The sequence below is a fragment of the Dermacentor andersoni genome, chromosome 1 (genome assembly GCF_023375885.2).
Source record: "Dermacentor andersoni chromosome 1, qqDerAnde1_hic_scaffold, whole genome shotgun sequence".
NCBI classification, from domain to species: Eukaryota; Metazoa; Arthropoda; class Arachnida; order Ixodida; family Ixodidae; genus Dermacentor; species Dermacentor andersoni.
In genome coordinates, this window is record NC_092814.1 from 353,048,440 (window position 1) to 353,059,655 (window position 11,216).

Here is an 11,216-nt window from a genome sequence, read left to right on the forward strand (position 1 = left end):
TATATATATATATATATATATATATATATATATATATATGTGTGTGTGTGTGTGTGTGTGTGTGTGTGTGTGTGTGTGTGTGTGTACACGTATGTGAATGCATTTCGTAGCTACAAAGGAGCGTAAAACGAAGATATCTCTAAATTTTTTGTTCATATTTATGCAGTGTATGACGGAAACGTAGATTTCACATGAAGGTGTGCCGAAAAAACAGTATGACAAAAAAAACTCAGAGCCTCGCGTTCAAGACACCCAACTCAGTCAAAGAGCGTGATCGACGGCATGCTTATGTACATCACTTTTTTATGTATAAATATGCCTGTGAATTCTCCTAGTAATCTGATATTTGTGTTTCTTTAAGACCAATGCCTCAGCTGCTGGCATGTCCCTAATAAATGCGCATAGCCTGCGGTCCACAGTGCTTGCTGATATATATATTTTTTAAATCTCCCCTTTAAACATTGCCAAGTCTGTCCCATTAAACACACACTTATTGGGAAGTCTGACAGAGACTACATTATCACTAAACAGACAAACCCCACCTTACAATGCTTGACACCACACATATTTAGGCGCAAGCCTTAAGTGGCTCATACTCCCGATGGCCTTGAAAAAAACGCGTCGTCCGGGCCAATGGTGCAAAAACTGTCATCATCAGCACTGGCTCATATACCCCCATAGGCAAGGAAAAAAAAGAAATATCGCCCATGCACCCCGTATACAGATGGTAAACCAGCAAAGCTGAAATGTGCGGCCCCGGTGTTTATCGCTGGATTAATTCCGACTCATTAAACTCTTTCTTAATTATTGGTTACGTCTTTGTGTTTCTTAATGAGATTACGCGCACATTTGTCTTGGGTTTATCACATTGTTTATTTGAAATGTCACACATTGCGCTTCGCATAATCACCATTATGGAGGGGTGCAGTGAGCGGTTCATTGTGGTAATCCAGCGAGTTCGTCAGCCTTTCTGAACTATGTTACGCATTTGTGTTTCGTAATGCGTTCATCATAGTATTTACGACTCGGTTATGCACTGCAGTTACTAAGTGACACACCGGGGCCGCACATTTCATTTAATTACATAGAGGGACACATTTTTGAACCTATTGCGAAGTCTGAGAAAGACCGCATGAACTTAAGCAAAGTATCACTAAACAAAGACGGACATTGAAATAGGCAGCTTATAGCCACTAAACTGTTCATATGCCTACCCAATGAGAAATTTGTCCGTCCGTCACGTAAGGTGAATGCAATGGCTCACACTCTCCTAAATACTGGGATCATACCCCCGCAGTAGGGTTTCTGTGGTCGGACCACGACTACAGCTTCGCTGTAAAATGCAGTGGCTTATCCCTCTCGTAATGCAGAGGCTACAGACACTCAGCAAGGTGAAGTGCATAGATTCATTGGAATCAGGCATACAACGTACAGAAACACGGCGTCTAGTCGAGCGGTACAAAAAAAAAAAAAAACTACGTGACCTTCTCAATGGCTGATACCCCCGTAAGCAATGGTTGATAGCCCCACAGGCAAGCAAAAAATGCTATGGCTCATACCCCCGTAAGGCTGAGGCTACAAGCGCTCAAAGTGAACAGTACATACATTAATTGAAATCACCCTTATACAACTCCCAGAACAGCATATGTTTCAGTCCCTTGCCGAGAGGATGCAACGTAAAGTCGAAGAGAAACTTCGTTGGCGCGAGTCTGACCCCACTACCTATAGGAGCACGCAAAGCCGCAGCTAAGCTCCGAAAACGAGTCGAAGAAGCCGAACTGTGGCAGCAGCAACACGACGATGCGAGACGGCGCATTACCAAGTGTGCCCCAGCAGCCTTTCGTCTTCACGTCTTGCAGGAGTGTGACATGGTGCCGAACTTTTTCCTTTCTTTGTTAGCTCCATCAGATTTAGCTTCTTGCGCAACTCGACAAAATCTAGCAAGCTTGCTGGGTTGGGAATAGCTTGATCTACCTGTAGTTACGTTTTTGAAGAATACCACCCCAAGTGCGTCAAGGAATGCTTTGATGTGATGAAGAGGACCCAAGAACAGAGGCAAGAACATATAAATACCAAGCCCTTGGGGGAAATATTTCGGCTACATTGACCTAAAAATCATGGTCGCCGAGAAGGAGGGCTATTTTGTGACCTTGTCGCATGAAACGTCTTCAGAGTAGGCATGCGCAGCAGTTCACAAAGCAGGAAAGTAGACATCGAAAGGAAAGTAACTGGAATTGGGGCACCGCCACAACCTTGAAAAGCTGTAGGCACGCTGGAGAAAAAAAAACTGAAAGAAAAAAGCCTTGGTCAAGATAAAAGACACCTAGGGTGTGTTTTTTTTTCTTTCTTTGGCATGGAAGACACATAACGCTGGCATACTTTTCCGGGCGACTATAAGGGAAAGGGACACGCATGAAGTCAAAGATTCGAGATTTCTACACAGACACAAGTCTATGTTGATCATTTTGAACCATGTTTTATGTCTTGATTTTGGGGGAATCGGTTTCGTAATTAAAAAAAATAGTATCTAAAAAGCTGCCTTGTGTTTAGTGGGTACGTTGAGGACTTCATTCTCCTACTCTATAGTATACGGCATGATAAATTGATGGATCGAACGTTATAGAATGAAATGTTGTATACCAAATACAGGTCTATCGATTTTTTTTTACCTGAACAGCACATTCATTCACCCAGCTCAAACAGGCGCTCAGGCAGGGAAATGTCACGAGTTAATTCAGCGAACCATATCAAAATCAGAGCTGTAGCGTTGTCCCCTCAAAGCCTGCATGCAGTCACAACTGATCTGGACAGAACCTGCGAACGAAACGATGCGCAGCTAGCGTTTTGGTACAGTGTCTCAAACCCATCTTACCCGCTGTGGTGGCATAGTGACTTTGTAGTGACTTCGTAGTGATCGTAGCGTAGTGATCCCGCCTTCAGCGGCCGCATTTCAGTGGGGACAGAAATGCTAAAACACCCGTGCGCTGTACATAGGGTGAACATCTTCAAGGGGCAGCGCAATGTGACGAAGACAGAAAGCAGGAACACACGGGACAGCGCTGAACTCACAAGTAACTTTATTTGGAGGCATACACAAACCTATGTACTACAACCCATAGCCACGTGCTCTCCCATCGGTGGCGTCATTATCAGTGCGCCGGCAGAAACGCAAAATCCTGTAATCTATTGCTACGCTATGAGGCGGCTTAAAAATTCAAATTCACTGTCATAGAGATTTAACGATGGCATGCTTACACAACGCGTAAGCGTTGTGTAAGCATTGGGTGCACGTTAATATCCACCACAACGGCGTGGGGGACATACTCATACCTCTCATATTGTGGTTCTGCCACGTAAAACCTCAGTATCTATTTTTTTTAAACACGTCACATGCGATAAGTATGAGTACACACCCACTTTTCTTGCGTCGGATCGAGTGCAAAGCGGTATACACGTACGTGCTGTGCGGCTTTCAGTTTTACGCGAGAAATGGGCCCCACGAACGCCTTGGCGCGGTTCAGAACGCGCTCGAGTTTACGCACCCTTACACGGGCAGCCGAGACGAATGTCGGGCCCTGTTTATTACAGAACATCCGGCCTGCATGCACTGCATGTACACCGGAGAACTCCAGCAGGCGTTCTGCAATGGTACACCGAAATATTCGCGCACGAGTCCTCGCCACGGTATACGGCAGGCACCTGTCTGATTGACACCGTCGTACCGCAGTGCCGCGGCCGCGGGTTCAGCGCCGTGGCGGGCCACCCGAACTGCGCGGGCCCCTGCAAGAAGCCGTACCACACGTTGATGCCAGTGCTGGTGACGGACACCGCGAGCGGTGACTGGTTGGCCGCGCTGGGCACCATGGGCGGATACACGCAGCCGCAGGTCGACCTGCAGCTCCTCCTCGCCATGATGGAAGGGGGCCTCGACCCGCAGTCGGCGCTGGACGCTCCCAGGCTGTACATCGGCGACGGCAGAACCCTGCGGCCGGAGTGAGTTGGTCGAACACTTTTGTTTTTAATCCGTTAAGACGGAATTTTAAGCGGCGAGGGGCGTTAGCCAGCACTGGACAGGGTTAAGATGTACATATACTGTACACTTGGGTATATGGAGAGCTCAGACAAGTGCGCTGCTTCTGATCAGGTTTCTTGCCCCCATCACCGTAGCCAAGGAGCTGCTGGGCTTGTTCCACACTCATCGTAATGACGAACGCTTAGCCTCGAAATGGATGAAAGCAGCTCTATAGCAACGTTTCGATTTAGATTTTTATCCGCCAATGTCGCTTTATTTTCTTATGACACAAACTCTCAATATATAATTATTTTTTTGTTTTTTTTTGTTTTGAGACACCACTGTTGAAGCTCACGGTGCGGATGCTTGAACAGTCTAAAGGAATTCACATTCGCTGTTCAGCTACTGCAACAACTCTAATTTTATTTAGTATGTGAGGGTTCTCATTTGGTTTTTCTATATACCTGTGCACTCGTTTTATACGCTGCAGTGCCATTTGCTATCCTACGCGCTTCAAATACTTTCACTGTGCACACCGTATGTCTTGGCTTACTGATTAAAACCATGCAAGCCCTAATTGTTTCTTTTTTATCTCGCATCCTAAAGCGTTCATTTCGCGCCGGCTAGTTGCGTCGACGTTGTACTTGGATCGGCCACTCGGCTCGGCGGATCAGTAAAGAACAGAATCGAAAGAGAACAATCGTCACAAAAGACATCAATTTGCGTAGCAGCTGCATTACCATGATGGTGGAATGTTAAAGCGCTCGTGTGTTATACGGTGCTTCGACGCATGCTAGGTAATTCCAGGTGGACAAACCTGATCCGGAGCCCACCACAACGTTAAAAATTTCGTCAGTCAAGCAGTCGTTCAACCAACTGATCGACGAATTAGTACTGTCTTTTACAACAGCGCAAAGGACTAGGACGAGACGAGTGCACATAGCGCTGAACGTATACAACTGGTTTTATTTCCAGTGCTTAAATACGGTGGCAACCAATCTCAAATGAAAATACACAAACACAAAATTGGCGGTACCTGAGCACTGGGCTACAGTGCCACATGAACAGCTGTGCACGTGTTTCCTATTCAGCTTCAAGAAAGCGCAATTCTTTTTCCGACAGAGCTTTTGAGGTTGCGATTGCGCATTTGCCTTTGAATTTGTAGATTTCATGGGCTTCAATAATCTCTCTAGTGATTTTCGTGCGATTATCTGACAACGCGCTGCACTGACTGAAAATGGGATAACAAGGCGCTCCCTTATCCTTTTTTCTTTCTTCCGTACAGTCTCTGCAATGAATGCCCAGATTACCGGATGCGGTGTTGCTCACCCTTGTTTGTTATGTTCCCGTAGCCGGTCGTTAAGGCATGTGTGCTGTGTGTGCATGTGTGTCGACCAGTGTGCCCCGTGTAGTGCTTGCCACAAGGTAGCGGAAACCTGTACATAACATTGCTGCTACACGGTACAAAATGTTTTTGGTGCTTCTTGGCACAGCCTCCTTCCTTGCGTTGCTGGAGTTTACAATGTGGCAGAGTTTTGATAGTTAATCGGGTGCGTAAAAAAACAATATTCACATTGGAACGAGAACCCACGCTTTTGAGGTTATGTGAAATGCGCTGCAGATAAGGGATAACTGCAGCCTTTCTTTTTTCTTCCTTGTGCCTTTTAGTGGCTTCACTGCGGCCTGAATTTATGATGTCTATTGACAGGTTCTCTGATACAGCAATGAGAAGATAGGTTGGGTAGCCTGCTGCCTGGAGGCGCACCTCCTGATTTTGATAACTGTCTTGCATCAAATGATGGCACGATCTGAATTTAAATTTAAATTTAAAAAATCGTGCCATCATCAAACTATGAAAAAGTTATTCGATATTCGATTTGGTCTTGGAACTATTCGATTTGTATTCGATTCGGTCTCGTAACTACTATTGGCACATCCCTAAACAAGACTCCCAACAAGCTGGAGAGTATACAGCATAAAGCAGCGCGGTATATTTATAATTTGAACGGGCGTACGTCAGTTAGCGAACTTAGAAAACGAAGTATACTGCCTTCAGATACCAATAGAAATCAAATTTGTCGCCTAAAGTTCTAATATCAGTTAGCAAATAGCTATTTTTATGACATTGACACATCACATATTAACTCATTTACTCATGTTTACTCATACATATTAACATTTACTCTGAAGGATATGCTACCAGTCAAAGAAATTATTCACAGTAACTGTTCACTTCCACTAAACTATTTTCTAGTGCTCTTCTCCTTTCCAAGAACCATTCTTGAGTGGAATAACCTTTCTGATGATGTTGTTAACAAATATTTATTGTCGTCGTTTGAGAAACACTGACACAAATTTCACTCCCTCTTTGAAAATTTGCAGTGCTATTTGTGGTTTTGTTATAAGCATTAGTGCTTCTCGCAAGTTCTCCTATATTTATTCATTTTTGCGTAGGGTTTATTTCGTGTGCCTTGTACCTTAATTTGTGCATCAAATTGCTATATGTCCCACTCTATTGTGGTCTACCTGAGATCGCAGTATTCATAAATAATCTCTTGACATTCGAAATGCACTTGTCGGGTACTTTTAGTCACATGCGATAACGGAACTGTTTCGGTCAAATTAACGTCAATTTTCACAAAATGTGACAGCAAGAGTATAATTACATCACTGCCATATCTCTCCGCATGTATCTGGCTTAATATTTGGAATGAACGTTTTGCGCAGTCACTTCAGAGTTAATTCTGAAAAGGATTGAATGCAGGGTGAAGTAACATGTACACGGAATCTCCGGAGAGTATACCGCGAAAACATTAAAAACAACATTCACCGATGATTACGATGCTCCCTAATGCGAAATTTGAGCGCAGCTCCATACGTGTTTTCATTTCTCGATGTATTCAGGCATGGCACTTATCACCGCGCCCACTGGCAGAGCCGTTACGCGCAGCGCTATATACACGGTATTTCACGTAACTTGAACCAAGGATTAAAAAAAAGTGGTTAACGGCAACTGAATCAAACCAACAACATATGGTTTGCGTCGTGTGGCGCTCCTTAGCGTTTCTTCATATTCCACCTACTCAGTTAATTAATGAAGGTGAGTTATGCGATTTTTTTTAATACTTAGGGCCAAGTGCATTTCGTTACGTTGTAGAGGGCACACGAAAACGACCGATCCAATTTTCTTGTGGCAACGTACACGCTGCGTAGCAATTCTTTCCGGCGTTTAAAGAACGTCCGCAAAACGTGAAATAAAACCACGTGACTGCGCTCATGCGCTACCGTATTGCAGCGCTCTCATCGCGCTTTGTGCAAAAGAACCGTGCGAGCGGACCATGGTGACGGTCGCACATGGAAAGGAAGCGCCGTCGTCCTTAATAAGCGATAGACTCGACGCGCGGTTGACCGCGCTACAATGCGACGGCGTACGAGCGCAGTGGCGTGGTTTTATTTCATATTTCGCGGTCATGCTTTAAACGCCGGGAAAAATCGCCACGCAGCATGTACGTTGCCACAAGAATAGGATAGGTCGTTTTGAAATGCCTTCTATAGCGTAACGAAAAGGACTTGGCCCTAAAGTGAATATTAAAAATTTTGCATAATTGATCTTAGTAAATATTTATTTAGGCGCAATATAAAGAAATATTCTAAGGAGCGCCACATGATGGCAAACCATATGTCGTTGGCTTCATTCAGTTGCGGTTAACCACTTTTTTTTTTAAATCCTCGGTTAACGTTACGTGAAACACGCTGTATAAACCAACCACACAGTTGCCGCTTCCCGGCAACTGTAGCTTGTGCAACCGTAACCTTTACGGAGAAACGCTTGCGGCGAACGCTGTGTGCGAAAGTAAGCTTTCTGGTTCTTTTTTTCTTTCCTCCGGACCGCCGCTGTGCCACGGATGCGGGGACGTGAGCGCCATCTGGTGGTGCTTCAAGGTGGCTTCGTCCGCTTGCCTCCTCGCGCTCTCTTCGCTATCGCAGTCTTTTGCGTTTGTCCTCGCCCTTTCGCGATACTCTCCTCCTCCCGCTTTGCGCCTTATGATTTCTCCTCCTCTGCCGCTTTCCGCCTCGTGCTCTCTTCACTATCGCCTCCTTTCGTTCCCCACAGTGCTCAGTGTTCGCTCCGGGTTCTGCAATCACAATCGCAGCACGTTTGCCACATTTTGCTAACGGGTTACCAAAAAGAAATACATTTATTGACTTCGTGAGGATCACCTAGCTGTGCACAGTCAAACGCTTGTACATTGAAGTGCCTGAGACATCCAAAATCTTTCCTCATACCGGTCACTTCGTGATATAAGGACCGCCCATCGTGCCGCTCAAGATTGAGCAGGCTAAAAACGTTGAACAAAAGAGAGCCTTAAGTTAACACGAATTCAAGAGAGACTTACAGAAATAAGTCGTTAAATTTTTTTGTTCACACATCGTCTGACGGAATGTGCGGCTGCATACGACGCTACTGCATCGAGATACCCAGCCGGCTCCGCGGCGCAACGCGGGAGCTATAGGCGAAGTAAAACTGCAGATTGTCGAATGCCGCCATCGCCTCCCTTTCCGTCAAAATTCTTGGTTCCTTTAGACTCTTCATCATCGTTGACATTCGCGTTCTTTCCGTTATACATGGCCTTGAATAGGTCATTGGTCGCCATGTATAATTACATCACGCGGCCATGAACTTTCAGGTATTCGTCAGCCGTCGCACTCGCGGCTATGTTACAACCAGCGTACGAATCGGGAAGTTCCTGGAGCAGAGCAGCAGCAAGGCTACAACGCTTGCTCACAATGGCGCGCTCGTCGAGTGCGTCGCTGGCGCTGCCGCAAGCGCTAAAGCTCAGGGCGCTGCTCGACGACTTCCGCGGAGGGCAGTGGCAGCAGCGCTGCGTGGAGTTCGCTGTAAAGCCACTAATCGGCCGTCGGAGACTCGCCCCTAGTTCCTTCGTTTTACAGGAAAATTTGCTCCGCGGGTCGTCGCTGTAGAGACATAATGAATTCTTCGTTATGCGGGTCATATCGTTGTATAGGCGCTGGACTGTACTCAGTGAAGCGATCACATTGCCACCATTGTGCGCCCCCCTTCCTTTCAAGTGATCCGCTCTTCCTGGAGGAAGGGTTTCCGGAGGACGTGGTCGCCGACCTCCGGCGCAGGGGTCACCGCATTGCACCAGGCTTTGTGCCGCCTTCTGCTCGAAGCACCAGAAGCATGGCCCACATCGTGGCACGAGGCAGCTGGTGGGACCGCACTCGCGAGGTAAGCGCTCGATCAGCGCTAAGTATGTGACGCACTATACACAGTGCGCCAATGTGAAAAGGAACGCTTATTCTGTTTCGAACTTGGATTCCTCTGAACATATGAGAACCTCATTCATCGTTATTCGTTAAATGGTTATAATGGTGGGGAAAAAACAACTCCCTCACAAAACTTGTTCTTGTGATATCAACGCAGGAACAAGGAAAATTAGAGGTCTTAAACGAAAATCTGGTGTTCCTCTTCCAGTGAAATGTTTTTCCCCTGACTCAATCCCTAAGGCACCAGCAGAGCCACCTGGCAGGCGCGCTCTTGTCTTAATTTACGCTTCAACTGCTAGCATTCTCGCAGTGAAAGCCACGGCAACTTCGTGCGACCTCCGCAATTATATCAGCCTACTGACTTCAGCATGTCGACTCAATAATTCACTATGCCTATATACTGAACCTAAATACTGAATATCCTACGTGATCCGTGGTTGCAACCCTTCGTATGTTACCTTGTAATATGCCCTAAAGTAGCTCTCCTCGAATTATCTAAGAACAACAATAAACAGCTTCGTGCGGCGGAGTTCAGTGTTTTTGGCAGGCATATGAGGACGTGCACATTTCTCTATAGAACGATCTCAAGGTCGCGTCGCCTGGCGTGACCTGAGCGGAATTCTGATCGTCGTGCCAGTCATTTCGTGACCGCGTCGTTGCAGTGTGCGGTCGAGCAAGTGGCGCAAGTCCTGTGGTTCGGCTGCGAGCCCCGGAGCGACGGCGTGGCAGCCGCAGCACCGCCTCAAGACGTGCTCTGAAGACTGCGGCGTGCGCGGTCGCGCCATGTTGCGGCAGCACACGCATCAAGAAGCCTCAGACGAGCGATGCAGTCAAGGTCACATCCGCGGCTTCGCCATCGAGCTTCAGGCGTTGTACGAATGAAATTGACATAGCGTCACATAGTTATTAAACACGAATGGGCTCGTTGGCGCATTTTCCGAGGCTGAAGCAAAATAAAGTGCAATAAAAGGCAAAAAACTAGAAAAACCGACAAGTAAGGGGGATAACTTCAACAGGAACTAAGCGCCTGTTGAAAGCGTCTTCGTACGGCACATCGCACTCGCAATAATATTCTCAAGAGTGGTAGCGGGAGGTAAACAAACAGGCCGGACCCCATTAGATATGCATTAGGAAGTACCATAGAATGATAACAGTGGCAGAGCAATTGACACATGCAAGGACCATCATTCACTCGCAACACTCGCTTAGTCCTGTGGAAGTTCGCGCTCTGTCCTGTCTGTTTCTTCTCTTCCACTGCCGTTGACTTCGTTTCAGCCTATGTGATAAATAGCGCAGGTGCACAGCTGCAGCATTGCGCGTGGGCCGGACCTTCGCGTGGAAAGCGTTCATAGTGCACTCTGCCAAATTATAGAGCAAGTAACATGAAAAAAAATGTGTTTGTCGCTTGGAACAATGAATGAATAGAATTTATTGATAGGAAAGACAGAGAGGTCGACCTGAGCTAGTGCGCTCTAGTCTGCTACTCTGCACTGGGGAAGAGGGAAGGGGAGTGAAAGTATTGGGATGGATGGTGGTGATAAGAGAAGTGGTGAGTGCTTATGTACAGTCGCGGTCAAAAATACGCGGCCCACGGCTCCAGTCGGCGGAGCGGCCGCGAGCCGCACCGCGGCGCTCGCGTCGGCGCTGCGAGAGTTTGCGCTCTGACGACAGGTATCTCCCTCGCTCTCGGGCGGATACGTAACGGACGATACGTAACGGGCGGATACGTAACGGATACGGACGATACGTAGGGAGATACCTGTCGTCAGAGCGCAAACTCTCGCAGCGCCGACGCGAGCGCCGCGGTGCGGCTCGCGGCCGCTCCGCCGACTGGAGCCGTGGGCCGCGTATTTTTGACCGCGACTGTACATGAGACAGTTGCCTCGCTAGAGCCGCTCGTCAAGCTTGGTGT

General features: G+C 47.0%; 1 protein-coding gene across 2 annotated transcripts in view; it reads left to right on the forward strand.

Annotated features, from left to right (window-relative positions):
* Window positions 1–10,568, forward strand: part of LOC126516813 (glutathione hydrolase-like YwrD proenzyme) — a 42,998-nt gene extending 32,430 nt beyond the window's left edge. For both annotated transcript variants that reach the window (XM_055063973.1, XM_050166917.3), the window contains 3 exons: window positions 3,728–3,993; window positions 9,104–9,266; window positions 9,967–10,568. In XM_055063973.1, the coding sequence (XP_054919948.1) occupies window positions 3,728–3,993; window positions 9,104–9,266; window positions 9,967–10,062 (525 nt within the window). In that variant the 3' untranslated portion in view covers window positions 10,063–10,568. The remainder of the gene's footprint in view (window positions 1–3,727; window positions 3,994–9,103; window positions 9,267–9,966) is intronic.
* Window positions 10,569–11,216: the final 648 nt, after the last annotated feature.